The 22320-nt window shown below is 43.9% G+C and overlaps 2 protein-coding genes across 3 annotated transcripts in view; both read right to left on the reverse strand.

Annotated features, from left to right (window-relative positions):
• Positions 1–902: 902 nt before the first annotated feature.
• Positions 903–18253, reverse strand: NCR3LG1 (natural killer cell cytotoxicity receptor 3 ligand 1). Its single transcript, XM_043517612.1, has 5 exons — positions 18110–18253; positions 9289–9642; positions 5390–5716; positions 4471–4581; positions 903–1392 (listed from the first exon to the last, which is right to left on the reverse strand). Exons 1-5 carry the CDS (start codon positions 18192–18194, stop codon positions 1376–1378), a joined length of 894 nt encoding a protein of 297 aa, XP_043373547.1. The 5' UTR covers positions 18195–18253; the 3' UTR covers positions 903–1375.
• A 2746-nt stretch (positions 18254–20999) lies between these two features.
• Positions 21000–22320, reverse strand: part of LOC119857305 — a 34193-nt gene continuing 32872 nt past the window's right edge. For both annotated transcript variants that reach the window (XM_043517611.1, XM_043517610.1), the window contains one exon: positions 21000–21666. In XM_043517611.1, coding sequence (XP_043373546.1) covers positions 21353–21666 — 314 coding nt within the window. In that variant the 3' untranslated portion in view covers positions 21000–21352. The remainder of the gene's footprint in view (positions 21667–22320) is intronic.

The following is a 22320-nucleotide window of genomic DNA, read 5'->3' on the forward strand; positions in this document are numbered from 1 at the left end:
GCATCTGAGGTGGCCACCTCAGTTCACCTCATGATAAGGCCAGCCCTGATTGTCAGTGGTGTGATGGGTTGGACCCCCATGTCCGGGATGCCACTTGATGTGCTGGAGTCCCACTGAGCCCACCCTTTCCACCAGCCTGGATTTCCTCACCCTGTTCTTGCTGTGCCAGGCTCTCAAGCCTTTTCCGGCACACACACACAGGTAAGGTCACACCAAGCTGCAGACACAGACTGCAGCCAGCTCTGTGTGGGAAGACGCAGCTCAGGGATATTATCCAGCACTCACATGCACATCCCTTTTGGGGTGTAAACCCAAAATAATATTGTCTTGCGCTGTAGAGAGAAATATGTACAGCGTAAACTCATAAAAATCGCCCCCTCCCTCAATGTGGAGAGAGATATGCACAGCTTATGCCCCCGCCTGATATGTATTCCACAAACTGGGTTATGTTATAAACAAGAAATAAGTTTATTAACTACAAAAGGTAAATTTTAAGTGATTATAAAGGATAGCAAACAGAACAAGGCAATTACTGAGCAAATAAAACTAAAAAAGCAAACGAAGCTTAATACACTCAAGACAGAGGTTACAAAATATGCCCAAATAAATATGTTAGTCTATAAGGTGCCACAAGTACTCCTCATTCTTTTTGCTGATACAGACTAACACAGCTACCACTCTGAAAGGTTACAAAATGTAATGTCTCACCCTAAATGTTGTTTTAGGCAAGTGGCAGAGTTTCTGTAGCTGAGAGTTCCAGTTATTTCTCTTTACAGACTGGGCCCCTTGTCTCAGCCTGGACTCAGCCATTGCCTTGCCCTTAGCTCAGTTCCTTTGTCTCTTCAGATACTTTCAGCAGTCTTTCTTCTTGGGCAGGAAGGCAATGGAGAAGAATCCTGTTTGTCTTACTCCCCTGCCTTAAATAGAATTTACATAAGGTGGGAAGCTTTTGTCTCCAGTGGAAAAGTACCAGCAGTGTCCAGGGTGGTACTCTGTACCAGGTGACATTATCCAGTGACTTAGCAGTGTCAAAGCAACTCTGAAACCAGGTTTATTTGCCATGTCCACAGGAAGGAACTCCCAGAAGATGGGAGATCCACATCTTTAAAGACTCATTGTCTTTTCCTAATGGTCTATCAAGGGTGATTTCTTACTCTCTGGTGCGCATCTCCAAGTATAATCACGGTTGTAATTGTTACATAGTCAATATTCCTAACTCCAGATACAGAAATGATACATGCATACAAATTGGATAATCACATTCAGTAAATCATAACCTTTCCAATTATACCTTACATGAGTCATCTTGCATAATATATATCTTAGTTATGCCATATTCATATCATAGACATATTTCTATAATGAATATGGAGTGTCACGTCACAGTTGGAACTGCAAGGAAAAATATGTAAATTAGTTGCTTGGTGCACCACATGAAGAAAGACAAGTGAAGAAATTAACTGAAATTTTTCTATCTCTGCTGCATAACATTACACTGTATTTCAATACACTAAAAACCTATCAAAATCAATTACATAAGAATAGAAGAATGGCCCTACTGGGTCAGATCAAAGGTCCATCTAACCCAGTATCCTGTCTTCCAACAGTGGCCAGTGCCAGGTGCCCCAGAGGAAATGAACAGAACAGGTAATCATCAAGTGATCCATCCCCTGTTGCTCATTCCCAGTTTCTGGCAAACAGAAGCTAGGGACACCATTCCTGCCCATCCTGGCTAATAGCTATTAATGGACCTATCCTCCATGAATTTATCTAGTTTTTTTTAACCCTGTTATGGTCTTGGCCTTCACAACATCCTCTGGCAAGGAGTTCCACAGGTTGACTGTGCATTGTGTGAAGAAATACTTCCTTTTGTTCTAAACCTGCTGCCTCTTAATTTCATTTGGTGACCCCTAGTTCTTTGTGTTATGAGAAGTAGTAAGCAACACTTCCTTATCTACTTTCTCTACACCAGTCATGATTTTTAGACCTCAATCATATCTCCCCTTAGCCCTCTCTTTTCCAAGCTGAAAAGTCACAATCTTATTAATCTCTCCTCGTACGGAAGCCATTCCATACCCCTAATCATTTTTGTTGCCCTTTTCTGAACCTTTTCCAATTCCAAAATATCTTTTTTGAGATGGGACAACCACATATTCACACAGTATTCAAGATGTGGGCATACCATGGATTTATATAGAGGCAACATGATATTTTCTGTCCTATTATCTATCCCTTTCTTAATTACTCCCAGCATTCTGTTTGCTTTCTTGACTGCCGTTGCACGTTGGGTGGATGTTTTCAGAGAACTATCCACAATGACTCAAAGATCTCTTTCTAGAGTGGTAACAGCTAATTTCGACCCCATCATTTTATATGTATAGTTGGGATTATGCTTTCCAATGTGCATTACTTTGCATCTGTCAACATTGAATCGACATTTTGTTGCCCAGTCACCCAGTTTTGAGAGATCCTTTTATAGCGCTTTGCAGTCTGTCTGGCCCTTAGCTATCTTTAGTAATTTTTTATCATCTGAAAATTTTGCCACCTCATGGTTTACCCCTTTTCCCAGATCATTTATGAATATGTTGAATAGGACTGGTCCCAGAACAGACCCCTGGGGGACACCACTATTTACCTCTCCCCATTCTGAAAACTGACCATTTATACCTACCCTTTGTTTCCTATCTTTTAACCAGTTACCAATCCATGAGAGCACCTTCCCTCTTATCCTGTGGCAGCTTACTTTGCGTAAGAGCCTTTGGTGAGGGACCTTGTCAAAGGCTTTCTGAAAATCTAAGTACACTATATCCTTTGGATCCCCTTGGTCCACATGCTTGTTGACCCCCGCAAAGAATTCTAGTAGATTGGTGAGGCATTATTTCCCTTTACTAAAACCATGCTGACTCTTCCTCAACAAATTATGTTCATCTATATGTCTGACAATATTGTTCTTTATTATAGTTTCAACCAGTTTGCCAGGTACTGAAGCCATGCTTACAGGCCTGTAATTGTCAGGATCACCTCTGGAGCCCTTTTTAAAAAATGGCATCACATTAGCTATCCTCCAGTCATCTGCTACAGAAGCTGATTTAAATGATAGGTTACAGACTACAGTTAGTAGTTCTGCAATTTCACATTTGAGTTCCTTCAGAACTCTTGGGTGAATACCATCTGGCCCGGGTGACTTATTGCTGTTTAATTTATCAATTTGTTCCAAAACCTCCTCTAATGACACCTCAATCTGGGACAATTCTTTAGATCTGTCACCTAAAAAGAATGGCTCAGGCTTGGGAATCTCCATCACATCCTCAGCCCTGAAGACCAATGCAAACAAGTCATTTAGTTTCTTCACAATGGCCTTATCATCCTTGAGTGCTCCTTTAGCACCTTGATCGTCCAGTGGCCCCACTGGTTGTTTAGCAGGCTTCCTGCTTCTGATGTACTTAAATGTTATGTACTTATGTTTGCCAATGCTGCCGTATTTTATATTTTAATTTTTTGTACTGATAAACCATTCAGTTGAGTTCCCTTGATTCAAATCCCCCAATTGTTTTTTTTTCTTTCTTATCCACAGTTCTTGGCAGATAAGTGACTATATGGTCAGCTACTTACAGCCTCTGACTTTTCAGTCTGTTACATGAATCTCTCTCACGAAGGCAGTGATTTGGGCAGGAGTTACTTCTCCCTTTGTGTATGTGAGAGTTAGTGTTTTTTCTGCACAGTTACACTAACAAAAAATGGATCATCATACTGTTAAGAGTTACCACTTTAAATTAAAAGAAAAGGAGTACTTGTGGCACCTTAGAGACTAACAAATTTATTTGAGCATAAGCTTTTGTGAGCTACAGCTCACTGCATCCAATGAAGTGAGCTGTAGCTCACGAAAGCTTACGCTCAAATACATTTGTTAGTCTCTAAGGTGCCACAAGTACTCCTTTTCTTTTTGCAGATACAGACTAACACGGCTGTTACTCTGAAACCTGTCACTTTAAGTTAGTTCCAGTTACTATTGATGCTGTGTTTGTGTGGAAGAATTTCCTACTACTAAACCAATAAAAAGCGACTTTAAGAGCAAATCCTTATGTGACAATATATGAAAGCAGAGCATTTCTTACCAAGCCTGTCATTTCTCCTAATTGATAGCTATCATGTTCCAGGTTGTTTAAAATGTTCTAGTCACATACAATATGACCCCAATTTTTCCCAAAGGGCTTCAGAGGCACCTGACACATTTAGCAAACATTGTTTTTTTCATAAGCAAGGGAGCAAAAGTGTGATGTGCACAGCTCTTGGGAGATGTGACTAACCTTCACTTAATGGGTGAGTGGATAATGAACATTCTAAGTTTGATTATTGTTAGTTTGTTTTGATTATTGTTAGTAGTGTTAAGGCTTAGAATTCAAGCATTCACAAGAGCTACTAGTTGCCATTAAAATATCCTTAGCACAGTGCATCTTTAAAACTACTTACTTTTCTTCAAACATCTACAGTACACGAAAGTACCCAAACCGAGCACAATAATACAGGCTATTATTGTTCCAATGACTGCTCCAATTATACTGTTCAAATCTGCCTTGGGAGCTGTGAATGAAAAAAATAAAGAAAATTCTGATTCTATGCTTGTTCGTATTAAAAAAACCCAAATTTAGTGGACTGCACCTACACTTTCACAGTAAGTGATTAACTGGTTATTTTTCTGGCTGAGTATTTGAAATTGATGTCATAAGAAAGTCAAAGTAGGAGCAAAACTTCTACTAGCCACTGCACTACTAAAGAAATCACAGAATAACTGCCAGGCATATTGTGTTGTATCAAATCACAGCTTCAAAATGCCTTCCCCATAAGTAGACAGCATTAAGGATATCAAAATGCCCACTTAAAAACTTAAATATTAACAACATTCTATGGAATGAGGATAATATAATGTAGGGTCAAAACAGGCTTTTGTAAAACATACCTGTGGATCAACTCAATTAGCTCAGAGAGGCCCTAAAATGTGCCATGTGTCACCCAACCTTACCAACACAAATATATGGTACTAAAATGGTGCATCCAGAAAAGCCCTGATATGAAAAGGTCAGACCTGTGACATGTTGCCAGCACATTTCAACCCCTTCTTTTCACTGAACTGACTCTCCTTGGCTTCTCTGCCACTCCTCCCTCTCCCTTTCTGGCTGACATGTCAGCAAGCCGACTGTTCTGAATGTCACTGCATGGCCAGCTCTCCTGCCCTGCTGTCTATTTCAAATGACACCTAGTCTCACTGCACTGCTGGGACAGCATGAGGTTGACACGGTTCAAATTCCTTCAAAAGAGGTTTAGCTACAGCATTCTGGAACACATGATATATAAAAAAGAAAAGAGATAAGACCCTAAAGGGGGTAGATACCTGTGACAGTCAAGGTGCTATTGAGAAGTAACTTAGCTGGAAATGTTTTGTGATTCACAATACATCTATAGACATTTCCATTATCTTGCAAAGACGGTTGCAGCCTTAGTATGCTAGTGACATTAAATGTGCCATCTTCATTTTCCACAGAGGCTCCTGTGTGGATATCCTCTGCTGCTACACTACTGTCCTGGTTATTCTTTGATACCTTCATCCACTTAACGTCAATCAAATTTGGGTAGAACTTATTGACTTCACACAACAGGGTCTTCTCCTTGTCGCTTTCTATTGTAACTTCCTTTGGAGACAGGCTGACTTCCGGTTGAGCTGTTAGGAGATAAAGGTTATATTACTATCATAGAATCATAGCATATCAGGGTTGGAAGGGACCTTAGGAGGTCATCTAGTCCAACCCCCTTGCTCAAAGCAGGACCAATCCTCAACTAAATCATCCCAGCCAGGGCTTTGTCAAGCCTGACCTTAGAAACTTCTAAGGAAGGAGATTCCACCACCTCCCTAGGTAACACATTACAGTGCTTCACCACCCTCCTAGTGAAAAAGTTTTTTCCTAATATCCAACCTAAACCTCCCCCACTGCAACTTGAGACCATTACTCCTCGTTCTGTCATCTGCTACCACTGAGAACAGTCTAGATCCATCCTCTTTGGAACCCCCTTTCAGGTAGTTGAAAGCAGCTATCAAATCCCCCCCTCATTCTTCTCTTCTGCAGACTAAACAATCCCAGTTCCCTCAGCCTCTCCTCATAAGTCATGTGTTTCAGTCCCCTAATCATTTTTGTTGCCCTCCGCTGGACATTTTCCAATTTTTCCACATCCTCCTTGTAGTGTGGGGCCCAAAACTGGACACAGTACTCCAAATGAGGCCTCACCAATGTCAAATAGAGGGGAATGATCACGTCCCTCGATATGCTGGCAAAGCCCCTACTTATACATCCCAAAATGTCATTGGCCTTCTTGGCAACAAGGGTACACTCTTGACTCATATCCAGCTTCTTGTCCACTGTAACCCCTAGGTCCTTTTCTGCAGAACTGCTGCCTAGCCATTCAGTCCCTAGTCTGTAGCGGTGCATGGGATTCTTCTGTCCTAAATGCAGGACTCTGCACTTGTCCTTGTTGAATCTCATCAGATTACTTTTGGCCCAATCCTCTAATTTGTCTAGGGCCCTCTGTATCCTATCCCTACCTTCTCCTCCCAGTTTAGTGTCATCGGCAAACTTGCCGAGGGTGCAATCCACACCATCCTCCAGATCATTAATGAAGACATTGAACAAAACCGGCCCGAGGACTGACCCTTGGAGTACTCCACTTGATACCGGCTGCCAACTAGACATGGAGCCATTGATCACTACCTGTTGAGCCCAACAATCTAGCCAGCTTTCTATCCACCTTATAGTCCATTCATCCAGCCCATACTTCTTTATCTTGCTGGCAAGAATACTGTCGGAGACCATATCAAAAGCTTTGCTAAAGTCAAGGAACACCATGTCCACTGTTTTCCCCTCATCCACAGAGCCAGTTATCTCGTCATAGAAGGCAATTAGATTAGTCAGGCATGTCTTGCCTTTGGTGAATCCATGCTGACTATTCCTGATCACTTTCCTCTCCTCTAAGTGCTTCAGAATTGATTCCTTGAGGACCTGCTCCATGATTTTTCTAGGGACTGAGGTGAGGCTGACTGGCCTGTAGTTCCCAGGATCTTCCTTCTTCCCTTTTTTAAAGGTGGGCACTACATTAGCCTTTTTCCAGTTGTCCGGGACCTCCCCTGATCACCATGAGTTTTCAAAGATAATGGCCAATGGCTCTGCAATCACATCCGCCAACTCCTTTAGCACTCTTGGATGCAGTGCATCCAGCCCCATGGATTTGTGCTCGTCCAGCTTTTCTAAATAGTCCCAAACCACTTCTTTCTTCACAGAGGGCTGGTCACCTCCTCCCCATGCTGTGCTGCACAGTGCAGCAGTCTGGGAGCCGACCTTGTTCGTGAAGACGGAGGCAAAAAAAGCATTGAGTATATTAGCTTTTTCCACAACCTCTGTCACTAGGTTGCCTCCCTCATTCAGTAAGGGGCCCACACTTTCCTTGACTTTCTTCTTGTTGCTAACATACCTGAAGAAACCCTTCTTGTTACTCTTAACATCTCTTGCTAGCTGCAACTCCAGCTGTGATTTGGCCTTCCTGATTTCACTTCTGCATGCTCGAGCAATATTTTTATACTCTTCCCTGGTCATTTGTCCAATCTTCCACTTCTTGTAAGCTTCTTTTTTGTGTTTAAGATCAGCAAGGATTTCACTGTTAAGCCAAGCTGGTCGCCTGCCATATTTACTATTCTTTCTGCACATCGGGATGGTTTGTCCCTGTAACCTCATAAGGATTCTTTAAAATATAGCCAGCTCTCCTGGACTCCTTTCTCCCTCATGTTATTCTCCCAGGGGATCCTGCCCATCAGTTCCCTGAGGTTGTCAAAGTCTGCTTTTTTGAAGTCCAGGGTCCGTATTCTGCTGCTCTCCTTTCTTCCCTGTGTCAGGATCCTGAACTCAACCATCTCATGGTCACTGCCTCCCAGGTTCCCATGCACTTTTGCTTCCCCTACTAATTCTTCCCGGTTTGTGAGCAGCAGGTCAAGAAGAGCTCTGCCCCTAGTTGGTTCCTCCAGCACTTGCACCAGAAAATTGCCCCCTACCCTTTCCAAAAGCTTCCTGGATTGTCTGTGCACCGCTGTATTGCTCTCCCAGCAGATATCAGGGTGATTGAAGTCTCCCATAAGAACCAGGTCCTGAGATCTAGTGACTTCTGTTAGTTGCCAGAAGAAAGCCTCATCCACCTCATCCCCCTGGTCCAGTGGTCGACAGCAAACTCCCACCACGACATCACCCTTGTTGCTCACGCTTCTAAACTTAATCCAGAGATACTCAGGTTTTTCTGCAGTTTCATATCGGAACTTTGAGCAGTCATACTACTCTCTTACATACAATGCAACTCCCCCACCTTTTCTGCCCTGCCTGTCCTTCCTGAACAGTTTCATCATCGGGGATATTCTGGCTCTTTAACAGTGTTTATGTACACTGAATATACACATTTCCTAAATGTCTGATATGTACAATGTTTAATGCTCATTGCAGAAGTGGGGTTTTTTGTTTCATTTTTGTTTTTTGCTAATCTAGTCATTTTTTCCCAGAAACAAGATCACAAGAGTGAATCTTTAGAAGATAAATAGCATTTATGATCATTAGCACTTTAGTAGTTTTATTATTTTCTGCTCTTTGTAAATAAGTATCTATGAAATTAATAGAGTTTCTCAGATTTAGAGCATGTCTGGATATTGAAAATGCCACTGCAAGTCTGAGGATTGGATAATGAAAACCTTACCTGGCCAAAACCTTAGAGATTATGACAAACAGGCTATTTAGGTACATATTTTCCCCTCGCCTGCAAAAAATTCATGGAAGGGGAATATTTAGACTGATACAACTATGGAGAGGTTGCAGGGGAAAATGAACTGCAGTCTTCTCTGCTTGTGGCAAGGAAAGTGACAGTGAATAAGGAATAGGGACTGTGCCCTTTTAAAGGCAACTATGATGGAGAGAGATGAAAAATACCAGACTAAACCCCAAACACATTAGCCTGATGAAGACTGCTAATGCCCATATACAATCTCCTGCGGACGGCTGGGCTCACCACACCATCACCATAACTGTTAGCACATTTTACCCAGGTGCCTTGCTTATTCCACTGATATAATGCAATTCACACCCCCCACCCCATCCCCACAGAGGCTCAGGGGAGTGAGGAAACTGGTACCACTAAGATGGACTCTAATCTTCTGCCTTCAGGTCCCCAGGTGATGCAGTAAAAAATAAATGGTACAATAAAGTCACTTACCAACTACCTCTAAAACAGATGTTCCATGAGCATCAGAAGGGGCGACAATAACATAGCACCTATATATTCCTGCTTCCTTAAACTGTATCTGTGGGAGAGAGAGTGCAGCATTTCCTCTTCTCAGGTCATTGTCAGACATACTGGCCCCATTTCTATGGGAAATATGTGCTCCAGCATGAAATGTGAATACTTTTTCTTCTTGGTCTGCCCTTGGAGTCTTAAGATACCAGGTAACTCCCACGTTCTTGATATCCAGTTCTGCTGTATTGTACCCAGAGAGATTGCATGGTATGGAGATGTTATCATTCAGTGACACTATTTGTGGGGTGCTTCCCATTAGCACTTGAAGAGTTTCTTTAAAAATAGAAAATGTATATTTGAAGCAATACATCCTAAAGGTTCCTTTTAAAGGAGTTATTATTGGCTCAAGGATCATGCAGTTTTTTAGTAGCCTGTTTCCGCACCCATAATCCTTTATAAACTGTCTCTTTGGTAATCTAATGAAAGCTTTCCTCCCTAAATTGTTAATGGCTTTATAAATAACAATCTTTGCTTTTATTTGAATGAAATAATAGAGATAACACAGGCTAGTTGGGTGGCCCTGCCTCTTGGGAACTACAATGCAGGAGGGACTTTAGCAGTGCATACACTGCATATTACATGTTATACACTGGAGCTTTGTTGTAGAACTACAGCAGCACCTAATGGAAGGGAAATGTGTATTCTATCCATCCATCCATCCATCCATCCATCCGTCCATCCCAGGTATTTATATGGACCCTATTACCATAATAGCTGAGCACCTCAGACTCTTTTATGTATTTTATCTTCACAGCACCCTTGTGAGGTAGGGAAGTGCTATTATCCCCATTTTACACATGGGGATATGAGGCACAGAGAGACTGAATGACTTGCCCATGTCCAAGTAGGAAGGTGGCACAGAGAATTTAATGCAGGTGAGTTCCAGACTAGTGCCCTAATCCAGGAGTCACTTGTCCATCTCCTTTAAAGGAAAAACTGTCCTGCTGGCTTCTCATCACTGCGGGGGAGAGAGACACATCATCACCTATTTCTTCTCCCTTCCCCTTGAGGAGAAAGACAAATTAATAATTAATTCAGATAGAATTTTTGTAAAAATCTGATAGAACTGATAGAAGAAAAGATCCAAAGATTGGAGATGCAGATGGAAACTCTGGTTGAGTTTAGAAGGGGGTTCGAGCGGACGATGGAACAAAGACATGAGGAGGTTGAAGGGAAAAGCTCAGACTTGCAGATGGAAGCAGGACCAAAGAACTCTGAGGGGAGACTGCTGGGTGAGGAAAGTGGACCGTGGAAACATGTGACTAAGAGAACCAGGCAGAGGAAAAGACATGCTAGTAAAGGCGAAATAGGCTCAGGAACAGGTTTCCGAAGTTGGAAAATGAAGAAGGGGCACAGCAGGTGGTCACTGATGGTGAGAGGGCAAGGAAGAAAAGAAGAGCAGCTAGTCCTCTAGGAAGAGGGAAAGAGTCAATGGAGGTAACAACACCAAATATGAGCCCCAGGAGGATAGGGGATGGGTTGCAGAGGATTGCAAAGGACAATAGGAATTGAGAGGACTTGCAGACATAGGGAATAGGGGATAGACCGGAGAATCGCACCATCTCCAGGAAAAGGCAGATCTATGTGATTGGGGACTCCTTACTGAGAAGAATAGAAAGGCCTGTAACCAGAGCTGATTCAGAGAACGGAAGGGTGTGCTGTCTGCTGGGTGCTAAAATACAGGATGTGGACCTGAGGCTGAAGAGGATCCTAACGGGAGCAGGAAATAATCCACTGATTATCCTTCATGTGGGAATAAATGATATGGTTAGATTCTCGCTGGAAGGTATCAAGGGAGACTATGCCAGGCTGGGGAAGATGCTTAAGGAAATCGAGGTGATCTTCAGTGGGATTCTGCCTGTTCCTAGAGAAGGGCAACAAAGGTGTGACAAGATCATGATGATCAACAGATGGCTCAGGCAGTGGAGTGCTTTGGGATGTATGGCCACTGGGAAGCATTCATGGACAGAGGACTGTTCTCTCGGGGTGGACTTCACCTGAGTAGGGAGCGAAATAGAATTCTAGGATGGAGGCTGGCACAACTGATTAAGAGAGCTTTAAACTAGGAATTTGGGGGAGATGGTTGGGAGATGTCCAGGTAATCTCCACACCGGATTTTAACATTGAGAGGGAAGAAAATGAAGTAAGAAAGGATACTACCCTGGGTAGGAAAATGGACATAAGGAGGAAGGGTAGTGTAGATACCAGTCTAATAGGTGATACTGGTGGTAGAATGTCTGTGCCTAATCGGGTAAAGAATGTGAGCAAAGCCAAACAGCAAAAATTAAGATGCTTGTACACTAATGCAAGGAGCCTAGGTAACAAAATGGAGGAACTAGAGCTATTGGTGCAGAAAGTGAAACCAGATATTATAGGGATAACAAAAACATGGTGGAATAGTAGTCATGACTGGAGTGCAGGTATTGAAGGGTATTCCACCATGTTTTTGTTATCCCTATGCTGTTTAGGAAAGACAGAAATAAAGGTAAAGATGGTGGAGTAGCATTGTATATCAATGATGAGGTAGACTATAAAAAAATAAGAAGTGATGGAATGAATAAGACAGTCTGTCTGGGCAAAAATCACATTGGGGAAGAAAGCTACTAGAGCCGGGGTGGGCAAACTTTTCGGGCTGAGGGCCACATCTGGATGGGGAAATTATATGCAAGGCTGGGGCAGGGGGTTGGGAGTGCGGGGTGTGTGTGGGGGCAGTGCGGTGTGCAGGAACAGGCTCAGGGCAAGGGGTTGGGGCAGAGGAGGGGTGCTGGGTATATGAGGGGCCTCAGGGAAGCGGGTTGGGGTGCAGGAGGGGTGCGGAGTGCAGGAAGGAGCTCAGGACAGGGGGTTAGGGTTCAGTGGGGTGTGGGGTGTGACAGGAGGCTCAGGACAGGGAGTTGGGGTGCAGGAGGGGTGTGAGGTGCAGGCAGGGAGTTGTGGGGCGGGGTGCAGAAGGGGTTCAGGCTCCGATCCGGTGCCACTTACCTAAAGCGGTTCCGGGGTGGCAGCAGTGTGCACCAGGGCCAGAGCAGGCTCCCTGTATGCCTGCCCTGGCCCCACGCCACACCGCTCCGGGAAGCAGCCAGCACCATGCCCCTGTGCAGCCTCTGGGGGAGGGGAGGCACAGGGCTCCGCATGCTGCCCTTGCCACAACTCCAGGTACCTCTCCTGAAGCTCCCATTGGCTGCAGTTCCCTGTTCCCGGCCAATGGGAGCTGTGGGGGGCGGTGCCTGGAGGCAAGGGCAATGCACAAAGCCCTCTGCCCCCTGCTCCACGAAGCTGCAGGGACGTAGTGCCAGCCACTTCTGAGATTGGCACGTGGCCTGCGGCACCATGGAAGGCAATCCTAAGGGCCAGATCCGAAGCCCCAAGGGGCCAGATCTGGCCCGGGGGCCTTAGTTTCCCCACCCCGTACTAGATTCTCCCTTGGGATAGTGCTTGGGGTGTGCTATAGACCACTGAGATCCGATTTGGATATGGATAGAGACCTCTTTAATGTTTTTAACAAAGTAAATACTAATGGGAATTGTTTGATCATGGGAGACTTTAACTTCCCAGATATAGACTGGAGGACAAGTGCTAGTAATAATAATAGGGCTCATATTTTCCTGGATGCGATAGCTGATGGATTCCTTCACCAAGAGTTGCTGAACCAACAAGAGGGGATGCCATTTTAGATTTGGTTTTGGTGAGTAGTGAGGACCTCATAGAAGAAATGGTTGTAGGGGACAAACTTGGTTCGAGTGATCATGAGCTAATTCAAACTAAATGGAAGGATAAACAAAAATAGATCTGTGACTAGGTTTTTTGATTTCAAAAGGGCTAACTTTAAAAAATTAAGGAAATTAGTTAGGGAAGTGCATTGGACTGAAGAACTTGAGGATCTACTAAGGCAGAGGAGGCCTGGAATTAGTTCAAGTCAAGGTTGCAGAAACTATCAGAAGCCTGCATCTCAAGAAAGGGGAAAAAACTCATAGGCAGGAGTTGTAGACCAAGCTGGGTGAGCAAGCATCTCAGAGAGGTGATTAAGAAAAAGCAAAAGCCTACAAGGAGTGGAAGATCGGAGGGATCAGCAAGGAAAGCTACCTTATTGAGCTCAGAACATGTAGAGATAAAGTGAGAAAGGCCAAAAGCCATTTAGAGTTGGACCTTGCAAAGGGAATTAAAACCAATAGTTAAAAGTTCTATAGCCATATAAATAAGAAGAAAACAAAGAAAGAAGAAGTGGGACCGCTAAACACTGAGGATGGAGTGGAGATTAAGGATAATTTAGGCATGGCCCAATATCTAAACAAATACTTTAGCCTCATTAAAGACTGAGGGAATGAGGATCTTAGGGATAATGGTAGGATGACAAATGGGAATGAGGATATGGAGGTAGATATTACCACATCCGAGGTAGAAGCCAAACTCGAACATCTTAAAGGAACTAAATCGGGGGGCACAGATAATCTTCATCCAAGAATATTAAAGGAACTGGCACATGAAATTGCAAGCCCATTAGCAAGAATTTTTAATGAATATGTAAACTCAGGGGTTGTACTGTATGACTGAAGAATTGCTAACATAGTTCCTATTTTTAAGAAAGGAAAAAAATTTGATCCAGGTAACTACAGGCCTGTTAGTTTGACATCTGTAGTATGCAAGGTCTTGGAAAAAATTTTGAAGGAGAAGGTAAAGGACATTGAGGTAAATGGTAATTGGGACAAAATACAACATGGTTTTACAAAAGCTAGATCATGCCAAACCAACCTGATCTCCTTCTTTGAGAAGGTAACTGATTTTTTAGACAAAGGAAACGCAGTGGATCTTATTTACCTTGATTTCAGTAAGGTATTTGATACAGTTCTACATGGGGAATTATTAACTACATTGGAAAAGATGGGGATCAATATGAAAATTGAAAGGTGGATAAGGAACTGGTTAAAGGGGAGACTACAATGGGTCATACTGAAAGGTGAACTGTCAGGCTGGAAGGAGGTTACTAGTGGAGTTCCTCAGGGATCGGTTTTGGGACCAATCTTATTTAATCTTTTTATTACTGATCTTGCCACAAAAAGTGGGAATGTGCTAATAAAGTTTGAGGATGATATGAAGCTGGGAGGTATTGCCAATACAGAGAGGGACCAGGATATCATACAGGAAGATCTGGATGACCTTGTAAACTGGAGTGATAGCAATAGGATGAAATTTAATAGTGAAAAGTGCAAGGTCATGCATTTAGGGATTAATAACAAGAATTTTTGTTATAAACTGGGGACGCATCACTTGGAAGTAACAGAGGAGGAGAAGGACCTCAGAGTATTGGTTGATCACAGGATGACTATGAGTCACCAATGCGATATGGCCATGAAAAAAACTAATGCGGTCTTGGGATGCATCAGGCAAGGTATTTCCAGTAGAGATAAGGAGGTGTTAGTACCGTTATACAAGGCATTGTTGAGACCTCATCTGGAATACTGTGTGCAGTTCTGGCCTCCCATGTTTAAGAAGGACGAATTCAAACTGGCACAGGTACAGAGGAGGGCTACTATGATGATCCGAGGAATGGAAAACCTCTTTTATGAAAGGAGACTCAAAGAGTTTGGCTTTTTTAGCCTAACCAAAAGAAGGCTGAGGGGAGATATGATTACTCCCTACAAATATATCAGAGGGATAAATACCAGAGAGGGAGAAGAATTATTTAAGCTCAGTACCAATGTGGACACAAGGACAAATGGATATAAACCGGCCATCAGGAAGTTTAGACTTGAAATTAGACAACGGTTTCTAACCATCAGAGGAGTGAAGTTCTGGAACAGCCTTCAAGGGAAGCAGTGGAGGCAAAAGACATATCTGGCTTCATGACTAAGCTTGATAAGTTTATGATATGATGGGATAGCCTAATTTTGGCAATTAATTGACCTTTGACTATTAGCGGTAAATATGCCCAATGGCCTCAGATGGGACACTAGATAGGGTGGGATCTGAGTTACTACAGAGAATTCTTTCCTGGGTGTCTGGCTGGTGAGTCTTGCCCATATGCTTAGGGTTTAGCTAATCGCCATATTTGGGGTTGGGAAGGAATTTTCCCCCAGGGCAGATTGGCAGAGGCTCTGAAGGTTTTTTGCCTTCCTCTGCAGCGTGGGGCACTGATCACTTGCTGGAGGATTCTCTGCACCTTGAAGTCTTTAAACCATGATTTGAGGACTTCAATAGCTCAGACATAGGTCAGGGGTTTGTTACAGGAGTGGGTGGGTGAGATTCTGTGGCCTGTGTTGTACAGGAGGTCAGACTAGATGATCATAATGGTCTCTTCTGACCTTAAAGTCTATGATTCTATGAATCTATCTTTGGAAATTACTCAGAATTTCACTGGGTGTTTCAAAATACCCAGGAAACAACTCCAGGATCCCGATAATGATCTCAATCATTGGCAAATCTAAGTGATCACAGTAAAAGAAATGGCACCATATGCACATTTTCTTGCTTGGCTGCCTATGGGTCTGCTTGGGGACACTGTCTCCATTTAGGTACATTTCTGCTCTTGTCCCTATTTTCCATTTGCCATGTTCTGTACACACAGGACGGTGTAATGCTGCATCACTCAATAATGACGAGAACTGTGACCTCAGCCTCTCAAATTTGTGGGCTCCCCCTAAGTGTTGAGCATTCACACATGGTTTAAAGTTATTCATTTTCAACTTCCTGAGCTCAGACTCATACTGCTCACATACCAGCCGCTTCAGGAATCCTTGTATAACACTCCCTCAGGTGGAGAGATGACACGAGATGGCATGTGCTGAGGCTGAGAAAGATTATCAGGGGATAGAGTAGAGGTTGTATCACTGCCTTACTATACTCATTGCATTGAGAAGACCTATACAGACCGTAGGAAGTCTGATGGTGGTCTCAAGAATTTAATTGTTACTGCAGAGTCCTCAGGCAGTGGGGAACCCACCCACCATAACTATGCAGCCAAATTGGGCTCTACAGTTATGGAGGCAACTTCATCAGATATGGAGGGGGAAACTCCTCCCTAATGGGTGGCCAAATAATTCAGCCCCACCCCCCTACCCCGGGACAGAATTCATGGTTCCTGAAGTGGTGCGGAGGCACTACATGCTCCTAGTGCCATGATGTGTGTGTGTGGTGGGTGGGGGCTGGTTTCTTCTCTCTTCCCATTGTCCCCAGAGGAACTTTAGAAGGACTGTACTCCCTGAATGCAGCATTTTCAGCTGACAGCACTGAAATTGGCAACCAGGGGAGGTGATAAGGTCAGGTGGACAATTAAAAGGGCATTGAAAAACAAAAGAAAAAGAAAAATCTTTTGGAACACAGGAATTCTCCATCCCCCTTCCCATAGGAGTGGCTGTGGGATCCTGCTGGCCAAGTAAGGGAGAGGTACTGGTTTATTGTGAGCTGATCTGAGAAGTCAGGATTTAGGTGAGCTCCTTTTCTTCAACTTGCTTCTGTAAAGAAGAGGTGAGATGCTTCCACACTGAGCCAACTGTCCTGAGGATCAATCTACCCAATTCATGGCCAGTTTATGTGGCAGTGGGGGATTACCCTATCCACTGTTACTGAATAACCAGCCTTGAGGATTTGGTCCACCAGGAATAGCTGGCATAGTACTTCCCTTTTACATATCTATTTTTAGTGGCCGTCTAGCCTGAGTGGCTACAATCCATCTGTGGCTTAAAAATAGTTCATCTGAGAACTTCTCAGCTCTAACTCTTAAGGTTTTTCCCAAAAGGATGTCTCTTAAATATGAAATCATTTCCAGGGAATATTTATTTATTCCATACTATTGGCACTATGTTTAGATTTGCTCGCATATTACAATTTGGAATGAAGCTTTATAGAGAAAATGTGTCAAATTAACCTTTCTGCTGTTAAAGGCTGTATGCATCTTTTGCTGTCAATAAGAGGAGACTGTTAAACTGTTCTGAAGGAGCTGGTACATGCCACTTTCTGACCGAAGGTGATATTTCTGGGCCAACTGCTGCCACCCCATAGCCCGACCCCCCCACCCTTGCAGTTTGCTAATGCTCTTTGAATAAGAAAGAAAGGAAGGGACCAGAAATAAAGCTGTGTGTCAGGGAATGGCATGTGCCAGCTACTTCGGAACAGCCTAATGGTCATAAGGATGAGGCCCTTGGCGTGCCAGTTATTTTCTCACAGCTATTCAAAGCCGATTCCTTACTCCAGCAGCATTTGCAAATCAGAAAATTGGGTGGGGGTGATATATACGGCATGTTGCACAGAAGTAAAGCTTCAGGTCAGGGAGTGGCATGTGCCAACTACCTCAGAACAGATTAATAGTTGCAGGCAGGTGTCAAGTTATTTGTCAGTTATACACCCTCAGACATCAGTTACTTATTGCAAGTGAGAGGCCATTACACCATGTGGGATTGGGGGTCTTGGTCGAATATATATTGTTACAACATACAGGAGCATTTAGTCCGGTGAAATTTCTAAAACTAGAAGCCTACAGCAGTGACTTTTGATGGCCTTTGGAATAAAGACCTGGGACTAAGGAACCAGCTTCAGTCTTGGGATGCCAGAAGTGTCACCCCTGCCCCCCCCCCCCCCCGACAGACCCTGTCCCACCCCCACTCCTGCTCCCCCTCCAGGCGAGTATTCGGGGGCGGGGAGAATCCCCAGACCCCAGTGACCCTGCCCCGTACCCTCTTTGCCAAGGGGCAGCCGAAGTTGGACCCGATCCTCCCCCGCCTTAGGGGACCCGGGATCCCTCCTTTACCTGCAGGCTGGAGCCCGCTGCGGAGACACAGGAGCAGCCCGAGCAGCCGGCAGCCCCGCCCGGCGGAGCCCGCTCCCCACCCCATGCTCTCAGGTAGGCTTGGGGGCTTCGCTGGCGCGGGTCGTGGCAGTGACGGGGCTGAGCGGTTCCCCTTCATTTCCCTCCCTCGGACACGTGCCCCAATTGGGCAGGGCAGGGAGCCAGCAGGTGGCTGCTGTGACTATATAGGGCAGCGTCCGGGCTGCAGGCCCTGTGCGATCATCCACAGGTCAGTGCCCCTAGGGCAGCGCCTGGGAAATGAACCCGAGCGGCCCGGGCGGTCTGGGTCTGTCGGGGGGTTAATCCCCACTCCGCACATCGGCAACTGACCCACAAAGCCTGGCACGCTCGTCTCCGTGTGTAGACTGTGGCTCTGTGCCTGGTCTAACACAGCGGGTTATGCGAGGGACTCTTGCTAGCACCAGGGGGCGTTAAGAATAGATTTGCAGCCTTAACTCTGGATTTTCTAGGCTGTTGTGCCTTTACCTCACAGACTCCCACCGTTTTATCTGAACGTCCTTTTTTTGGTTGATTAACTGGCCTCCTTCATCAGAGAGCAATATGCAAGTTATTTCACTTAAGTGATGGCCACTTTCTCTCTCACTCCACATTCACAGGCAGAATTTGGTTTTAAAAAAAGAAAATATGGGCCATCTGGTTCTGAGTTCTAATTTTACCCATTTACAAATGAATCTGTGCAAAGCATGACTGAGGCAACATTTTCCCCAAAACACTGCACTGGCAATTCTTAAATTTGACAAGTGACCAATCCTCTTCCCCCTCTCCATTCCCCCAAAAATCCCTACCTTAAAAGATTGTGCAATCAATGTTTACGTCTGTTGGAATCTCAGAATTCTTACCCAAGCCAAGGTGCATTCAGTTATTGCCATGCATCAAGGATTCCATTCCATTCTCACCAAAAAGCACCATTAAAAAGGGGTGGTCAATGTATGTGATAAGCCTTCCTAACACTGTGTAGAGGAAACTGTTAGGAACTGTCTAAACCTGCCACAAACACACTGAGATGGCCTCTATTTTTATTACTCAGGTTGGTAGCATAGAATCATAGAATCATAGAATATCAGGGTTGGAAGGGACCCCAGAAGGTCATCTAGTCCAACCCCCTGCTCAAAGCAGGACCAAGTCCCAGTTAAATCATCCTAGCCAGGGCTTTGTCAAGCCTGACCTTAAAAACCTCTAAGGAAGGAGATTCTACCACCTCCCTAGGTAACGCATTCCAGTGTTTCACCACCCTCTTAGTGAAAAAGTTTTTCCTAATATCCAATCTAAACCTCCCCCATTGCAACTTGAGACCATTACTCCTCGTTCTGTCATCTGCTACCATTGAGAACAGTCTAGAGCCATCCTCTTTGAAACCCCCTTTCAGGTAGTTGAAAGCAGCTATCAAATCCCCCCTCATTCTTCTCTTCTGCAGACTAAACAATCCCAGCTCCCTCAGCCTCTCCTCATAAGTCATGTGCTCTAGACCCCTAATCATTTTTGTTGCTCTTCGCTGTACTCTTTCCAATTTATCCACATCCTTCTTGTAGTGTGGGGCCCAAAACTGGACACAGTACTCCAGATGAGGCCTCACCAGTGTCGAATAGAGGGGAACGATCACGTCCCTCGATCTGCTCGCTATGCCCCTACTTATACATCCCAAAATGCCATTGGCCTTCTTGGCAACAAGGGCACACTGCTGACTCATATCCTCATATCCAACAAGTTTTCTCCTCTTGAGGGTTCTCTGGAGATTGATTGATTTAAATTACTCCGACACCCATCCTGAGTAATTCTACACTGGGGTAAAGGTTATATTTTACTTCAATGATTAATGTTAAGCTAAACTTTTATATTGAGACAAGCTCGAGTGCTCTTAAGGTTCTCTCGTGACTTTTGGTCTGTTCCATTTTATGGGATCATTGGGGTGGAAAAATACATTTTTTATTTAAATTATTTCCTATTTTAGTGTATTTCTGCTTTGCATACATGGTGCCTGAAAGATAGAATGACTCTTTAACAGTATATGCAAGCTAAAACTATTGAACTTCACTTTATAGCCCTGGAACCTGGGGCTAAAACTTTTCACTAGCTCCTTTGCAATCCAAAATATTCTGGTGGCATCATGAGCATTTGTAAGAAATCACCCTGCGAGGACTTTTTTCCACCATTTCACAGAGTGTGTTATTTTGCAGACTTTAAAGCACCATCATTGTGTTTCATATTACAATATAGCACCATAAATATGTGTGGTGTAAAAGCAGATGCAGGAACAAAGAGTGTGTAACATCCATCTGACTTAGTTTTCCTTTAGAATACTAGCAGCGAAGACTGTACTTCAGGTGGTCTTCTGAAAGGTTTCATAAATCTAAGGACAATAATAGGCTGATTTTCAAAGGGCTAAACCCATGCAGTGCCCACTGAAGTTATATGTGATGTTGAATATACAAAATCCTTAAAAAGACTGATTTCCAATCTTGCTCACTCGTTAAATTCAGGACAGAAATCAATGAAAGCAGTGTGTGCTCAACACCATTAAAAATCAAGTCACAAACACCTAACCAGAGTTCCTTAATTTCTTCAAATATAGCATCAATGCCTTTCTCTAATGTAAGACAATGTAAGGGAATGTTTTCAAGAATTTGTGGAAGTTTACTCATCTCTTTCTGGGTAATTTACATCATATAGTGAAAATATCTTTATGTGGGAATGAACATAGAAGTAGTTGCCCTTTAGTTATATCCAAGAGATTTCCTTCAAATTCACTCCCAGACTATGTTTCCCTATTGCTACAATAAAAACCTTCTAAGATACTAATAAAGTTTAAAAAATATTTCATAATTTTTCCAAGTCTTGGTGAATATGCATTTTAATTAAGGATTCACTTTGTTGAGTGTTAAAACCATTTTCCTTAGTTCTTAGATCATAGGATCATTACAGTCTCTGGCCAAGAAATCAAAGTAAAAAATACTCGAGATGGGGGAAAAATGGTCTAGACAACTTCAATCCTGTGGAAGAACTTGGGTCCTGAATAGTCCATATTTTCTCAAACCCTGGTTCTCCTGAGTAGTGTATTTGGATACGTTAATAAAGTTTTAATTCCTGAAAGAGGTTTTTTTTAAAAATGGAGTAACTGTTCACTGAACCCTTGAAACACTGAAATAGAGTTGCTGTTTGATGGCCATATTCTTCACTGAAGGGAGATTATGCAAGTTTTAAAATGTATGAATCCTCAAAAGATTCCTCATCGGTAGAAACCTCACATCTGATCTTGCATTCTTTGTCCTGTTCTTCAGGATTAAAAGTTACAGAAGTAATAAAACCAGACTCATCCTCACAGTCTGTGTTCTCTATTCCATCTTCAATGGGGTATTTTCCCTTAAACCAAGAAACACAGGTACTCTCCATAGGCCATGCACGTACAAAACAGCGAAGTGTCACATCCTCACCAGCCTTTGGGTTGCTAGTAATGCACTCTATCTTCAGGGTGTTAATCTCTTGATTGATGAGTCTAGGGCCTAAAGATAGATACAATTGTCAGAAAAAGAAGATTAGAAATAAAGGCCTCAGCACCAGGGTCATTTAATTAATCAGCTGCATTCTGCTGTTAGTTATATATTTTCCATGTACATGTCACTGATATCTTTTATGGTTACATTGATGTGATGGAGTGTGAACCCCACAGGGGCCCTGAATGGGTTAATGTGGGCCTGAGAGGCCAATTATGTTAGCTGGCTGCACCCAGAGGGACAGCCAGGCTTAACTGATCATGAAGCTCAGCTGGGCAGGAGCAGGCCCGTTAGTATAAGAAGAAGCAGACTGTAGCAGAAAGGGGACTGGCTGGCTGGCTGGCTGTAGGCTGCGGGTGGGAACGGGCTGAATGCTGGCATCTGGCTGAAGCCAGTGAGGCTGGGCTGTAGGAGCAGGTTGGGTGTAGGGCTGTGGCTGATGCCTAACTGACAGGAGGCTGAACGCTGAAACTCACAAGGGGCGGGTGGCATAGGCGCCAACTCCATGGGTGCTCCAGGGCTGGAGCGCCCACGGAAAAAAATTAGTGGGTGCTTAGCACCCACTGGCAGCCAGCTGCCCCCACCCCCAGCACCTCTCACCTGCCAGTGGCCCTACCACTCAACTCTTCCCCCCCTGCCCCATAGCGCCTATTGCCCACTGCA

Source organism: Dermochelys coriacea, chromosome 6 (genome assembly GCF_009764565.3).
Source record: "Dermochelys coriacea isolate rDerCor1 chromosome 6, rDerCor1.pri.v4, whole genome shotgun sequence".
Classification (NCBI taxonomy): Eukaryota; Metazoa; Chordata; order Testudines; family Dermochelyidae; genus Dermochelys; species Dermochelys coriacea.

Bases quoted from the DNA above. Each gene is read 5' to 3' on its own strand.
- NCR3LG1 (XM_043517612.1), bottom strand. From the start codon at position 18,194: ATGGGGTGGGGAGCGGGCTCCGCCGGGCGGGGCTGCCGGCTGCTCGGG. The intron at 9,643-18,109 runs GTAAAGGAGGGA...CTATTTTTAAAG, and splicing joins CAGCGGGCTCCAGCCTGCAG to AAACTCTTCAAGTGCTAATG. The intron at 5,717-9,288 runs GTAAGTGACTTT...ATCTCCTAACAG, and splicing joins ATCTGTTTTAGAGGTAGTTG to CTCAACCGGAAGTCAGCCTG.